Consider the following 16566-nt stretch of genomic DNA (forward strand, 5'->3'; position numbering starts at 1 on the left):
GATATGCAAAGTACTTTCCAATTCCTCCTATTTTATCATCATTTCTAAGTCAGTGGGGAAGTAAGTCTCAAACTGATGCCGTGGTTTAACTCTGTATAGTTCTTTTTTTCCTGCCAAGTTTGAGTCACTGTGGCCATCTAGCCCCGTCTTGAGAGATTAAAATGATGGGAAGCTGGACTACTTTCTCCAATTAAATGAGCAAATGCTTCTATTCAAGCATGGATTCAGATTTCCCCATGCTTTCCTGTAAGTGTGTGGGATGGACAAGACTGAGATTTTTAATCCCACAATGAATAACTGCAGAGCTCAACTAGAAGTGAGTGACTGACTGAGTCACTGACAGTCACCATAGAAGGTAGCTATACGGTAAGGGTGACTTTTAGGCTCTACTTCGTTCAAAGACTGGTACAGATTCAGTGATTAAAAGTCCTACAGGACACCTCAAACAGGGGGATAAAGAGGCTTTTAAGCATATCATTGCCAGACATTCTCCCAAACCATATTACTGCTCCCACTGTCTGGTATTTTGGCATCAGCCTCAACAGCAGAGCCATGGGAGAAATGCAAAAGGCAGTGAAAGGTCTTAGCAGAAGAGAAGAGCACAACACCTGGCTACCTGGGGAAGCACTGGACTCAGTTTCTGCCCAAGTCATGCAGAACATGTAGCAGATGTTTGCATAGATAATTTTTGGCCAGCAGCATTACATACTGTGCAGGAGGTTAAAGAGAAAGTGTGATTGTTACCTAGATTTCTTATCTCCTACACTAGGAGCAGCCGAGCTGGTGTGGCTGTGTTTACATATATTGAAAAAAGGTTGGTGTTTGAGAGGGAGGGGGAGTCAGGCCAGGGAGTGCAGCTCTGTCATAGGAGTTGCATTTTCTCCTAAGCGCTGTGCTTCCCATGCGTGCTCACAGAGCCTAGACCAAGTGGTGAAGTGGCCTCTCTTGTCAGCAGTTTGTTGACTTGCTAGCATGCTGGCAAGTGTGGTCTTTCAGGAGCTTGCATTTACTCTTTGGACTCTCTGTATTTGAGGGGTTTGGGTGGAAAAGAAGTGGCTGGAGTGGAAACTTACTTTTGTTTAAGACATCAGCACAGACCCTAGCCACCAGTTAAACACATTTCATCTCTAGAATTTCTGTCGGCTTATTTATAGACACCCAAACGTTTTCAGAAGAGTTGCAGCCTGCTTTAGAAGTCCCATGTATGTAGGATACAATGCACTATGTATGGACTTGTTTTTTCTAGTCATCTTTCAAGTCTATGGACTCTCTGGACCCGTGGGCATCATTGTTCAAAACTGAGGTCTTGCACCCTGTTTTGAGAGAAGAAGCAGAGCATTAGTGATGCACAAACTGGGTCTCTGTACAGGGACAAGTTTTAATTCCTGTTGTGTGTAGGAATGTGCATACATCTGAAGAGCCGGGGGGGAGACATGTTTGCCTTTACAGCTCTTGGCAGCAAAGAAACACAACAAGACTTGATTGAAAACACCTATCTTATTGCTTTACTAACTGCATTTTTTTTCCTTTCTCATTTGTAGGTCTCAGACTCTGGATACTGGCTGTGGGATTTTTTTATTATTATTATTATTATTTTTGCTTGGGGTTTTTTTTTTCCCTCTTTTTGGATGTGAATTGAAGGCCAACAGTTGAAGTGCTGGAAGCAAGTGCAGGAGGACGCTCACATTATTTTGTTTGAACCCTCGTTTGCTGGGATACTTTCAAGCCCTCCTTCACAGTCATGTGGTCATCACAGCTGCTGTTCTTCACAATGCTCTTAACACCGTTAGTCCATGGTGAGTGAGAGATGGTGTAAATTTGCCTGGGGGAAAAGAAGAGAGAATAGAAAATAGCAAGGATTTTGCCTACATCTTTTACCTAATGGTGTGGTTTTTTTTCCAGGACGTTGATTTCTCTCCCCACTTCTACCTGAGGTCTTTGAATTCCTAGGCTACATTGTGACTAGTTAAGTCCTGAAACAAAGAACTCTGGCCACACAAAGATTTCTGTTAATTGAGTTCAGCTGCTACGTTAAGGCAGAATTTCTTCCTCATGCTGAAACCTATTCTGTTGTCTGTGTGCCACTGGGATTGTCTCTCCCGGCCTCTGCATGGAAATCAGTTTCCTTCCTGTGAATACTGCTCAGTAAGGGGCTGCATGTCCTTAGCCACAGCTCTGGGATGGGATCTTACCATCGGGTTAGATAGCGATTTCAACCATTGCAGTGGATGTTTCCGTACTCTGCCAAAAGACAGAGGCTCCCATAATCTCAGTGACTCTGCACTGAGAAGAACCAAAACCAGTATAGTTGCCTTAGCCTGGCACACTGTGTAACCCACCCAGCAATGTGGAGTCTGTAGGTGCAGCACCATGCTGCACAGCTAGGCTGCATCTCAGAACTGAACTAATAGTGTCAATCACAGCTATTGTGCTGTGGGGATGTATGAGCTCTAGCAGCAAAATTTGGTCTTTTTATTAGCCAGGAAAATTTTAAGTGAAATCTGACACCTGTAATTCTTTGGAGTAAGATTTTGACGCCTGAGGTTGGTTTTTTTTGATATGAGAAACCCAAACGTAGGCCCCAGAAATACGTTGCCAGATTTCATAAGTGCTGAAGGGTTCAGTAGCTCCTGTTTGCAGTGATGATTGCTAAATGGTCAAAGCAGAGCTTTGGAAAATCTGGCTGCCTGATTTTCCTGATGCCTAAATGGAAGGTGAGCTCCACCAAGGATCTCATTTTAATTATAGGTCAGTGGGAACATGTTTGTAAATAACATGACTCCCTGTATGTAGGCTGTGGGCCCCTGCTTTTAAAATAGTCATCAGACCTTTTGTGCTTTACATGCACTGTGTATGTGCTAGAGCAAAATTTTACAGCAAAAGAGGTTAAAAAAATGAAATGTGTATAATTGGCTGAACATATCTATTTATCGAGCACAACCTGTCTGCTCATATCACTTATAACACCTTTGGGCACAAAGGTTATCTGTACTATTGTTCTTCAAGCAAAACGCCTCGCTGACTCAAAAATTAGAATGAATATTTAAACTGAAACAACCAATTGGGGTGGAATGAAAGACCTATTAGGAAAGGCGCTCTCCATTCTTTTCCAGGAAAGTTAAATGATAAATGTTTTGTAAATCTCTATAATTAAACAATATTAACAGTTAAAGCAATTAGAAATTTAAATATGCCTCTGGCAGTTCTGTTTTAAATTCGCGGTGCCACCATAGCTGGAGAATCCTGCCTGATAGTTGCAGTAAATGAAAATATCACAAGTATCCTAGGAGTTGTATTATGATACAGATGAGCAAACACCAGAGATGCAGAAACTAGGTGCCTGGAAATATTTCTACCCTTTATGTTCTTCTCCAAAGTAAATGTACAGGGTGGCTGCTGTGGTGTTTGTAGCAGTGAGTAGTGGTAAATCTGACCACCACACATCTAACCAACACACGTGTGTTACCTTATCCCTGTAAATCACTAGTGAAAGTGCAATAGAGGCTCACAGCCCCCTTTGAACGATGGAGAGTAAATACCTTTGGTCTGAGACAAAGACTTGATTTGGTTCTCCCGGTTTTGATCTCTAAGATTGGCCACGATGCAGCTACCATCTTAAAACTTTGGCCTGTTGCCTTTCTTGGGGGAATCAGGTACTCAGCATGTGTCTGGTTGTTCACAGGTAGTACATTCTTGATATTAAATGAAGGGAGAAGACTGCAGTTTAGCTGTGTGATGTGATGTTCGATGAGTATGTCTGGTATCAGCTAGCACTGGGCAGTCAAACCCATCCAGCCTTCCATGGGGACGGAAGGACTTGTGCATAAAAATCAGAGTTGTATTGAAGGTCAGAATAAATACCTTAATGGGACTTCCAAGGCTTTGAAATCAGAGACTGAGTATCTGATGGCTTTCAGGTGCTCTCCCTTGCTACCCCTCTCCCTGCAAGCACCTTCAGAAGGTTGCCTAAAGTGAATGGCCAGCTGGTATCGATGCAAAGGTTCCTGCTAGCCTGAAGATGGTGTATGTGTGTTTAAACACATGCCACAGACTCATCTTGCATATGAAAATAGTCCAATTAAGCCCTGCTTTTTTTTTTCTTTCCACTTTTAATAAACCGCTTTCAAGGCATGCAGAAAAATTTCGTATTTTATATTTAACAGGACTCAGCATTTTGAGGCTGGAATGACTCCTATCCTGTACTGACTGCCAGAGTTGATACGAACTACTTTTATAGACTGACCCTGCTGCATCTCATTCCCTTTTTGAATTTCCTTACACAATCCCTTCATCTGTAGTGGTAGCCACATTATAAACAGATTTCTTAAGCCAGTGGTCTCATAAATTTGTTGGATGGTTGTTTGGTTTTATTTTTTTCATTGTTTTGGATTTTTTTGAGGGGTCTTTTTTTTTTCAGCTATCTCATTTCTTGGAGTATATTGTGTGTCTTGCATTGTGATGACAGGTGTGGAGTCAAAGATTGAATAACTTCAGTGATCTGCAAGATGAAAAGTAATCTTCCAGGATACTGCCCTGGTACAATGTCATCTTGTTGATAAGCTGTAGAAATAATGGAAAGGGAAAAAGTCACAAATCCTTGCAGTTGCTCGGTGATGATGTTAATCTACTGTATCCTAAACGCACAGGCACTGTACTGTCTAGTTTGGCTCAGACTGCTCTGAATCATAGCTCACAAAAAACCTGAAACCTTGTAAAATACTTGAGATAATAGCAGATTTGAGTAGTGGATGCTTTCTTTGCTGTTGCCCTTCACTTGAATGGGAAATAGCTTACACCTTGCATAGACAACACAACTTGGACCAGTGTAGAAGCCCCCAGAAAGCTATCCCCTCGTCTAAGCTCTGTCAAAGCCTGTAAATCCATCTGTTGGATAAAACTAAACCTGTTATACAAAATTAGAGAATCAGCCAAGAAGCCAAGAGAGAAAGCAGCAATACCAGGGAATAATAAAAAAAAAACCACATTAGCAACAACAACAAAAACAAAGGCTTTGTCATCTTTTGCAAGGGCTCTGCTATGGACAGGGCTTTTGCACCCCTGCCTCCCTTTTGTCCTTGTTTGGAAGCTTTTCCCAAAGCACCTGAAGGCCTGGACCGCCAGGAAAGTGCTCCTTGGCTTGCATCTCCCCATGTACACCTGAGCAAACTGATCCTCTTTGCCTGTAACGGATGGATTTCCCAGAGGCATTTTCTGGAATGAACAGCTGTTGTCATCTTCCTCAGCCTTCCTCCCCTTGACCCCAAACAAAGCAGATTTCTCTTTACCCATAAATGAACACTGTCAAAGTTCACCCAAAATGAGATGGACATGACAGGCAGCAGCTCAGTTTGCAAGCCTGGAGAGATGTACACCTGCTCTGCCACATTGCTGTCATGCTTGTGTGTGGCTGAGAGTTGAGATTTAAAACTTCGAGACTGCTGGACAAAAATAATAATAGAAATAAAAGGATTCAGAACTGTGTGCTGTTAAAAGCAGGGTACGAAGGATACCATGATTGCTGTGGGGTGAAATTTTGCACGTCTACAAACAAGTAACTTGTTTCAGGCTTTGGAAAAGAGCTGAAGGCCTGTTGAATGCAAAGATCTTATAATCACATCAGATTGTTTTATTATTATTTATTTGAAAATTATTTTTTTTAAAGCTTGCATTGTGTTCATAATTTCATGATGGGCAGCAAAGAATGATGTTGTTGTTGTTGTTGTTGTTACTCTAATGCTTTAAGAGTCTGATCCAAAATAGGACAATCACTTATTATTACTCAGATTAAGCAATAATCCAAATTGCCCAGTTTCTGTTGGAGATCATTATAAATGCAATAAAATCAACAGGCATGGCAATCTTCCTGTTTCCTGTGATGCTAAGATCTCACCCTGTAGTTGTGTTGTGAGAGTGAGTTGTCAGCATCCTAGTTTCTGCTTGGGCAAAGTGTGGCGTCACTTGTGGATGTTGGTTCTTCCTTGGTCTTGCATCTGCTTGGGGTGTTTGTTTATATGTTTTAACCCTGTATCTGTTAACAGGTTATAGACTGTTCCCTCCTCATGGTCCATGGGGTTAGTTAGTTGTTGCTGTGGTTATTTAGGTTTCTTAATCTTTTTCTTCATATAGAATGTGAATTTTGGGCTAGAACCACACATTTGCCCAAAGCTAAGGAAGACTGAAGCCAGAACAAGTTAGGCAATAATATAACCAAAACCTGGCTGAAATTATAGGACAAACAGTAGGTATCTGACATTAAAGTAGTTTTGCTATTACAGCTAGGACAGGCTAGATGAGAGTCATCTGATCCTAGAGCAAGCTGCAGGTACAGCAAAGATTTCTTAAATAACTCTGGAGATAGAACTAAGTTTAAGCTGAAACAGGTTGTAGTTCAGACAAAGCCTGAAAAGACCTGGAGCCTGATATTGTTATGAAGCTTAAGGCCTACTACTAACAGTTGAAAGCACCAAACTGGCAGGGGTACAGTAGTTGCTGCTGGCCCAATTCTGAACTTCCAAAAAACAAGTTGCCTCCAAGAATTTATTTATGCAGAGTTGTGGCATAGCTGTAAAGTGACCTTCCTGCATTTAGGGACAGATGCCATCTTTTCTGTCCGTATGAGAATTAGTTCAAGATGAGGCTGAACTAATTTATCATTTGCAGAGTAGAAAATGAAATTTGAAGTCCTTTCAAGTCATTGGAGCTGCAAGGAAGAGAGAGCCATGTCTGCTGTCCTGTTCTGACCCTTCTGCACCATCTTCCCCATGTTTCTGGGAGACAACTGTGGTGAGGGAGGGCTGTGTCTGTGTGAGAAGATGGTGCTTGAAGGTCAAGCTGATCTCTCTAGGCATTAGCAGGTCCAGATGCCAAGCCAGTTTCTGTGGGAACAGTGGAAATATTTATTACTGAACAGCACTGGTAGTTGCCTGGTGACAATGATTCTGTTAAAGCAAGCAGCATTATCTTTCTTGGGGGAATATATGATGCTAGCAAGCTGGACCTTGGTGACAGAGTGCTGTTTAATGTGAGCTGAACATTTGCCTCACTACTATTTTAATACAGTGAAAATACTGTCACTGCTTAAAATACATACTGTGTTTCTTTTATACTTGTACAAGTGTTATGTTAGCTAGTGAATGGTGGATAATTGCCTTTTACTACAATACTCTTTATATAGTCAAAATGAAATACAAGAGACATGTTTTATTAGTTGTGAAATAGCCAAGTTGACTTCCAGGCTTCTGCCTAACTTCATTGTTTTAAAAGATTAATCGTCTTTGAAATATTTATAATATTTGCTATTCTTGGCAATTTGTATAACCTGCAGCCATGCTACCTTTTCCGTAGTGGAACAAGTGATTGAGGAAGGCTTTTCCTGATAAAATGGGGTGGCTGTTCCATGTATATACTACAGTTCTTTCACTAGCAGCAATGTACTAAAATCGGGAGTATTAAGTTCCCCATCTGATGACTGACCAATCTATAAACTGATAGAGGGTGAAATTCAACCTTGCAAAGACTGTACACCATTTAATTCTCACTTAAAGCATTAAGCAGTGCAGAGGTCTGTGTTCGGACCCACTTCTTTCATGTTTAGATTTCACGCTAAATAAGGAAGGAGATTTTAAGGGGATTTTCTGATAATGCATCTTTTCTTCTTCAGTGTTTGGCAAGTGTGTCTGCTCATAGCATCTTCCTGCATTATGGTATTTTCACTTGCCGTTTGTACCAAAGCACGCTTTCCATGGGACATGCAACCCTCACCTATCAGTACCACTCTAGTTGCAATGACGCTAGAGCTATAGGATTTGAACTATAGAAGGCGGCTGGTGACTAGGGCCCAAATAAATGCATGGAAGTTATCCTTTCCTGTAGGCTGCTTAACACATATGACATACAGTGGCAGAACACGTGGGTTTCTTTCTGAGCTACAGCAGCAGAAAATGTGCTTGCTCTCCCAGCAATAGGAAGGGGGGAGTTGTGTTACCGTGCAGGCCTATAACCTCCGACGCTCATTTCTTTTGTAAACGTTTCCTGACAAGACCGGTTTCTGATCACTAGTGACCAACTCTGTGTGCTCTTTTTTTTTGTAGCATTAATTAAACCATAAGATGTGACAGCATGTGAATTACAGTGTAGTAATTCACGCCCAGCCCATTCAGGCACAAAGATGAAGGCCAAATGGCCTCTGTGCAGCTAAGTGTGAATTATTGTACCATAATTTAATTCCCATTACATTTTACTGTGATTATAAAAATGTTTTTATTAGTGAACTTCTTTAAAAAAAGTTACTTTTTAAAAAACAGAATTGAAAAGTACAACACAGATCTTGTCACAAAGAGGTGTAAGTACCTTTGGGAGATGAGGAGTTTTGTTAAATCCTGAAAATTTATATTTATGGAGTTATTAACCTTAGGTAATGAATGGATGTTGTGGTGCAGACATCTGCTGTCTAAAAAACTGCCCTAACTCTAACTATTTATTTCCTATCAGCTGCCAAGCATTGCTAAGTGCGATGACTAGCACTTGTATTTGTTCTTGACCTGGTCTTGATTTGATCTCGAAACCTTAGCTCGCAACCAGTCACTTGAGCCATCTAATCTTTTTCTGGTTCAGGCTATACAAATGCACACGTCAGACACTTCTATTGCGGACGGCACGTTTGTTTTCTGTCCTAGCAAGCACTGAGTGAATAGAGAGGGCGGGTTGTCTGCAGCACTGTGGAAGAGCATCTGAGGGACCAGGCTGGTATGCCTGCTCTGCTGTGTGTTGGCAAAAATAAATGAAGATGGAACGTGGCTTGAGTGGTACTGAAGAGGAAAAACAAAAGGGCTATGAATGCGTTAAAAATCTTTCTCAGTATTTCTTTCTCCTTGTCTTTCTACAAACCTCTAATACTCTTCTTTTTTGTTGAAGACAAAAGGCAAAACTCATGCAGTTAAGGTTGCTTAAGGGTTACCAGGATAGAACACTCTCCCCAATTAATTATTTTTAAAGAAACGAATGAAGAGCAGCCATATACTTGGCATATTGTTGATTGAGATGACAGGATCTCTGGGGCAGTGCTTGGCTGTGTCTTTTCTCTTGGTATTCAGGAGGATGTTGAGTTTATTCATCCACAATGATTTTGATGTGTCTTTCCCACAGTAGTCCCAGGCTAGCAAGCACTGTTAGCAAGCCCTGTCCCTGAACAGTCCTTGTCATAGCTAAGCACTGAATAAAAAAGCAATAGATACTAAAAGTGGGCTCTTCCAAGGGACTTACTCTCTGAATTAGTTCTACTCATGCTCTCAGGAACTTCTAGCTGATCGGGATATTGATGGGGCCAGGACTGTTTTACTTTTGGTGGATATCTGGAGTTTCAGAATGTTGTAGTGGCCTAATGAAGAATCATGATAATTTTCCAAGTAAGCAGTAATTGTCTGTGATATGATTACTGTGGTTTAGCTTTAGATCTAAATACTTAAAAAAACCAAAACAAACAAACAAACAAATGAAAAAAACTGCCTGACTATTGCAAAGCAGCACATCAGAAATCATCTTTTTTTACATCCTTTTGGAGTTAATAATCCCAAGCAACTGGGACTGAAAAATGTAGTGGGTCAAAGCTCACTAATACAGGTACAGGTGTCCCTTAGACAATACCCAGAGGTACCATGGAGCACCAGGAATATTTTCACATCTGCAGCTATCTCTGCATGTGAGAACACAGCTTGTCCCCTGTCTTCCTGGACATGCAAGTTACAGGGACTGGTGTGGGGCAAAAGCCAAGGCTGAACCAGGCTCGTGCAGTAGAGAGAGGGAAAGAAGTGGGCAGCTGCCCTTTCCTCATCCCAATGAATAGGGTGGATGATTGCCTATCCATTCCTTGTTTGCTTTCACCTATTGCATTATTACCTGAATGGGAAAACAGAGATCTATTCGGCTAATTGCTAATCCTACTTAATACTTTGTCAATGCTAAACTTCCCGATGAACTTTATGTGGTGATGATGAAAGGAAGCGACCAGGGGTTGGAGAGACCCTGCTATTCTGGGCTGTGTAAAGGGGTTTGATGGATGAGGCAGTGCATCTTTTCCCCAATACCTGAAGTTGTGCAGGACCTGAAGACAGCTTCACAGCCAAAGTAGCTGCATAGTGCTAGCGCAGAACCACCCTTCCCAGCAGTGCAGGAGGGGAGCCACGGCCACATTTTAAAAGCACAAAAGCCTGATGTGCCCATCCTTCCCATGCAGCTGTAACACCTCTTTTCTGGATATGAATATTCCTACAGATGAGATGCCACTCCTGTTTCTTTTTCTAATAATTTCAGCTAAGCTTAAACCATTGGAGTTGGAGAGAAACAAACAAACAAAAAAAATTACTTCCAAGGGTTGTCTGGCACTAGTTCTCTCATCCACATAGGCTGGGCATGTTGAAGTACTTTTAGCTAAAATGAGAAAAGAGTGAGAGTGAGGGAATGAATTATGGCCACCTTCATTCTCGCACCGCCTCCTCAGTTGCTGCTAACCTGCTCCCACAAGATCTGGGCAAATCTGCTGTTTTCCTCTGTTAGGAACAGTACCCTTGGCCCAGCAAGAAAAGCAAGCAGAAGCTCTTTATTGCAAATGAAACTGCTGATTCCCTAGAAGAAATCTCTAACATCCATTTTATCAACTCCACAGTCATGTTAAATGAATCCTAGAGCCATCTGATGTTTATTACCCCACGGCACATTCACTGTTGTTCAGTTGGTTCCTTTAGTGATCATGATTTCTTGAATTGTTTATGTTGTTTGGTAATGTGTTTTTATTTGAATTTGGAAGAGATCTCCTGCTGCTCAATGAGCAACTCATCTGGGAAAGATGCTCTGGGAAGAGAAGAAATTAAAAGCATGTTGGACAGTTTAGAAGCTTTTCCCCACTTTGAATTTCCTTGATTCCAGGAAATTGTTTGGTGCTGGGCAGCCCCCCCCGAAAATCCCTCCCAGTGTCTGGCAGGACCATCTCTGTTCTCTCATGAATCTGCTGCAAGCTGTGGGATGCTTAATGGTTTTTAGCCAATGCCACAGATGCCGCAATCTGCCCATCACAGAGAGTGTAGGACTGGACTGGTGGGTTTTTAGCTACAGTGCAGTATTGAATGCATACCGTAAACTCAAGGAATTATAATCAGAGCAACATCTACTTTTATATATTTCCCTGTGTTCTGCCATGTTTGGCTGCTTTCTGCAGTGCCTGATACGCATCCTGACGTGTGAGTTTGTTTCACATAAGATTCATGGATGCTAAAGATCCTCCTCAGTCAGTCTGTGTATTAGGGTAGAGGAAGAGGCAAGGGCATCGTCACTCCCTCCTGTGCCGTAATGTATACTGAGATGCCTGATGGATTTTAGAAGCTCAGTCAAATTGTTGTTCTTCTTAAATCTCCATGATGAGGAACCATAAATAAATGGCATTTTAATACTGAGGTTTTAGAGTCTGATACAAATCCCATGGCAAGTCGGGGATTCCACATAAACGCACTTTGAATCTGGTCTGCTCAGCCCTGAGGGGTTATTTTGGGGAAAGCTGGAATGTAACATGTAAGAGATCGTACCCTGGGCTTGCATTTGCGTAATATTCTCTCAAATCTTAGTGCTTTCAGTGATTTGACCAGGTTGTGGGTTGTTTTCCTGCCCCAAGAGCTGCAGTGTTGCACTCAGTTCTTACTCTCTACGGAGACTGTTCCCTTTCAAGCTCTTCTAGGAACAATTATCAGTCATCAGTGCTGCTGATTTAAATGATGATTTTTTTTATTTTATTTTTTTCCCTCTGCAGCTCTTATTGCTGAAGATCTGTCTCCAATTTTTAATTCACAGTGTTTTGTTTCTATTACTGAAAGGCTGGAGGCTCTCTAGCGGAGTGGAGGGAGGAATGTGCCCATCAGTTTAGAAGCAAGGGAGTTAGACTGGCTGTGCTAGTTGCGTCAGGTTGGAGTGGGGCTGGGAGCTTAGATCCTTGGCGGTTCAAGGTGTGGACGAACACACCCACGTGGCAGAGTCTCCGCAGGCAGGGGAAACCAGAGTGGTGGTCTACAAAGCCAGGAGCTGGTAGTAACCATGCCAGCTGCTGCTTGCCATGCACGTCTCAAAATGCATCATCATCTCCTTTTCCCTAACATGCCGCTGAAGGGGAGCTTTTGGTACTGGTGCTGACAGGGGTTCCTGCGAGCAGGAATCCCCCTTATTCCTCCAGCGGAGACACGTCTCCACTTTTCAAGACAGATTCATGGCCAAGTCCTATTTATCACTGAAAACAATATTTTGCCAGCATTGCTGCTCACTTCTATGTGTATGTAATTTGTAGCATGTTTTAAGGAAGAATGCCTACTTGTAATAGTAGGAATATCCAGGTCACTGAGTTTATTTTTGTGTGTGTATATATATATGTGTGTGTGTGTGTTTTAGATATAATTTTCACACTGTATGTATAAATAAACCTATAGACATCTGGTCTATCTAAGCTTGGAATAATGCAAGGAACTTTTAATATGCCTTTTCATTGATGTGACTTGAAATCTGTCTTGTCATCACAATTCATAATCTTATAGGCATATGCAATTAAAAATCTTACTATTAGATATTACTCTGGGGGAATTCTGAGAACTAAGAAATCTAATAATATTTAGTTGTTCTCCTTAATTTGGGGGAAAAAAAAAAAATTTGGCCTCTTGGTCAGATGCCAAATACATAATGAATTTCTATCATCAGCTGACACCTTAGAGTCTCTGGGCCCCGCTGACAAAAGTGCTTGGAGGTCATGTGTTACAGTATCAGACAGGATTAGGGGGAAAAAAAAAAAAGTACTTGCTTACCTTTATGCTTGTGCCTGACAAAACAGGTCTGGATGTAAATTTTGGGAGCTGATGAGCTCTTATTTGTGAGAAGCTATTTTGGCATGTCCTTAGCATTTCTACCTCTTCTGACACAGAACAGTTGGCGTGAGGCACCACAAGCACGTCCTTGCATCCTGACAGCTACAATCCTTGTTTGAGATCGCATACCTGAATTTACAGCAGCCTTAGATTAAAGGGGTGGAAGACAATAAGATGGAGGACATGAGGCACAAAATGGATGAACTCTGTTTAGTGTCCTTGGGGAACTGAATCAGAAATGGGAGGGGGAATCCTGTTTAGTAGAAACCCAAATGGTTTAGACTATTTGCTATAGGCTGTGATTTGTAGCCCTGGTGCCAAAAACTTACTGGTTGATGTGGATTCACGTTTTGTCCTGTGCACTCTTTGCCCCAGTAATGCTGGCTGTCCCCTATTCACCTATATAATATCTGAGATCTTCCTGCCTTTCTTTCACTAGGGTGTTGAACTGTGGGCTTTCTCCTCTAACCAGCCAGCAGTTCTTGCAAAGCATAGTAACTTAATTATTTAGGGTCTGCACTGATTAGCCTCACATCTTGAGGCTACGCAGACTCTCAGCTGTGGAACATCTGGTGACAACCCTGTTTCTCAGGGCCCAAGCCCTTGCACAAATACTGCCTCTTTCTTTTTGGATAGTAAATATATGACAGATGTGAAATTCTCCAGCTCTTGGGGGAGTGCTGACATGTTGAACTTCATTATCCCTTGTTGGCCAGTTGGCAAAATGCAATCAAGAATAACTTTTGAGGAGGGCTGGCGTATCCAATATCACTCTGGAAAGCTATTATGGTGAGAAGCTTAAAGAAGTACAAGCTTAGGGCACAGAAAAGTTGATGCAAGGAGACGGGATCAGTCTGTCTAGCACTCATGAAAATGCAGTGTATTAAAAAGGGTAAACTTTGAAGTCAGTGGGAGCTGTGAGGTACAAACCTCTGTGATTTAGACTCACAACCAGTTTAGGTGCCAAGACCATTTTAGTACACTTCACCATAGTGTGTGGTTTTTTCAATGGTTTACACTGGGATATGGCAATCTGAATATCTAATGGAGGTGGTAACTGCAGAGCTGCCAAATGTTCATGAGTTTTTATAAATATATTCATTGGTGGTTATACAGTAATAATGCTTAAACCGCTACAGCATTATGTGTGAAGCCAAATACACATGCAAGACATATAGTAGCTAGATATACTACCTGGAAAGTAATAGAAAAGCTAGTTAAAGCTGTGGAGAAGGAGCTAGTGAGAGCTGGAAAGTAATAGTAATGCTACTTAGAGCTGTGGGAAGAGTTATAGTAACGGCATTTTTTTCTGGGGAAGCCTGGGGGAATGTTGGTTTATAAAGCTGAATTTGTGGTTTTGACAACTTTAAAAAAAAATAATCTATTTGGACTCAGAATTTGCTGTGATGTCTCAGGTGAGTTGCGAATCCCATGGCTTCATGTGTGTGTTGTTCTCACCTGGTTGGGCTCCTTGTCTGAAATGCATTTCTTGGGGTCACTCACCTTCCCTCAGCAGGCTAAGAGACAAGGTGCCAGATGACCATTTAAGTTAAGCTGTGCAAAATGAAGATCATGTATGGAGGCACTACAAGTTCCTCAGTTCTTGAGCAAAGAGATTGATCAAGTTCTGCTTGCAAAGAAAGTGAATGAACTGTGAAAATGATGTATTTCATGCCAGTAAAATGATGCTATCGTATAGTAGAGGGAGTGAGGGACTTTTCTCATTACAAAGATCCTTAAATAACTTACAAACATTACAATAAACTTTTTCTCCCTCCCTCACCTTCATTCCTTTCCCACTTCCCAAACAAGGAGCAGAGAACCCAACACCCCTTAAAATACCAAACCCAGCAGATCATCTTGTCTGCGGAGAATTGTCACTGTTCCTCAGAGACTGTCTCCAAGGTAACTTTGTTTGCAAGGTCCTCAAGGGGATGCTGCCCTGCAGACTTTGTTCTAGGAAAAAAAGCTTTTGCCTTATGCCCTCAAATGCACTATATTATAATGCTTCAAATACATCTGAGCACTCACTTGAACCCTGCAGAACGCACAAGACTGTCATGCCAAAGTGGGGCAGGATTGAATAGGTGTCAACAGGATGTCTTGCTAGCAAATGTAACTGGTTATGTATTAAAACAGACGTTCAGTGAAGCGAGATACTGGCTTGAATACAGAGGTATCTATCTGCTTTAAAAGCATGCTCTTTGTTTCAAGAGCTGTGCTGTTCAGAACAGTTGCTATTTTTGTATTGTTCCTTGCTGAGTATTAACTGATGGCCAGTTAACTAATTGACTCCCTTTCAAATGGAGAGCTGTAGTAAATAATTACTTGACTAGGACATTATGTGACAGCTGAGATTGTTGGCATGGTACATGCAATCTATCCTTTTAGCAGCAATAAAGGAACATAAGCAAGCATCTTACTAGTTAAGTAGTTACTTCTCCTGCAACTTCAGTGCAGATCATACATTGACATAAGAAAACTCTTTCTGACATACCTGGGTCCAATGCAAAAAGACCTGAAAAGTCAGAAAACTTGTCTGTTGCTGTACTTGTAGCACATAGTCTGAAGAGATTTCTGTGGTGGTCCTTGGGGGAGATACTAGTTAAACAAACTTTATCATTCTGAAGAAATATCTTGTTTCATGGGCAAAGGAAATAATGGAGACTGATTTTCTTATTTTGGATTCTTTCCTTCACTGGAGAAGTGAGTAGGGTCTGTCTCCACTACCAGGATGGTCGCTTCTATGAAACTTGCAGAAATTGAATTATTTGTGCTCTCTGTCCTTTTTGCCAGACAGGATGCCAGATGGACAACAGGCTAAAAGTGGTTAGGGGGATACTGCCCAGCAGACATGGTCTACAAGCTTATATTAGCTTCAATACCCTTGGAGAGCAACCCAAAACAAGCAAAAAAAAAAGGAAAAAATCTCTTCTGATATGCATTTGGTTCATCGCTGCCTGCTGCTTCCTGGTGTGGATGGCATCTTATGGCCCAACTTCTTCCCCTTCTCTGCATTAGCAAGGTTGAGGAGAACAGCAGAGGTCATAGTCCCCTCTGGCCTCGAATGTCAAAAGTCAGTGTTAAGGGACATGCAGGCTGTCAGTGTAACCATGCAGGTTCAGTCTAGCACTGCAGAGAGCTCATACAGCCATGTGCTTCACATGACCATTACAGCATGAGTTGTTTTATAGGATTAGCTGCTGACTGCATGCAATCTGTCAACAGCACTCGTGACTGAGCAGAACGAAGATGCTGTGGAAGTCTTTTCATAGAGGTGGGGGCAAATGCTACCACACCGTTACAATTATGTAACAATGCTGTTGAAATGAAACCCTATAGGGTGCTATTACAGATAGGGCTTCATTTTCACAAAGTTTCTGGACTTGACACCAGTTTCCTTAATTTGACACCTCTTTGTTCAAACAGAAGATCAAAATGGCACTTAAATTATACTGTGAGTGAAGAGCTTAATAATAACCATGCAGTGTAATGTGTTTAAATTAAAGCACAGTGTTGTTTCAGTCTGGGGTTTCAGATTTAACTTTCAAATGCTTTTCATCTCTGTATTGCAAATTTGACAGATGCCTTTTATTGGTAGAAGGTTGTAAAGACTATTTTCATTTACCTGACCTAAAGGACATGGGGTTTATTTGCGTTTGGGCAGGATTTTGCA

The 16566-nt window shown here is 41.6% G+C and overlaps 1 protein-coding gene across 12 annotated transcripts in view; it reads left to right on the forward strand.

The window, feature by feature from the left end:
• Window positions 1-1251: 1251 nt before the first annotated feature.
• The window catches only part of ADGRL3 (adhesion G protein-coupled receptor L3), a gene marked incomplete at its 3' end in the record, with an annotated part of 334909 nt that continues 319594 nt past the window's right edge, over window positions 1252-16566 (forward strand). For all 12 annotated transcript variants that reach the window (XM_081999397.1, XM_081999403.1, XM_081999404.1 and 9 more), the window contains exon 1: window positions 1252-1796. In XM_081999397.1, coding sequence (XP_081855523.1) covers window positions 1742-1796 — 55 coding nt within the window. In that variant the 5' untranslated portion in view covers window positions 1252-1741. The remainder of the gene's footprint in view (window positions 1797-16566) is intronic.

This window comes from Phaethon aethereus, assembly GCF_964289735.1.
Source record: "Phaethon aethereus genome assembly, chromosome: 4".
Classification (NCBI taxonomy): domain Eukaryota; kingdom Metazoa; phylum Chordata; class Aves; order Phaethontiformes; family Phaethontidae; genus Phaethon; species Phaethon aethereus.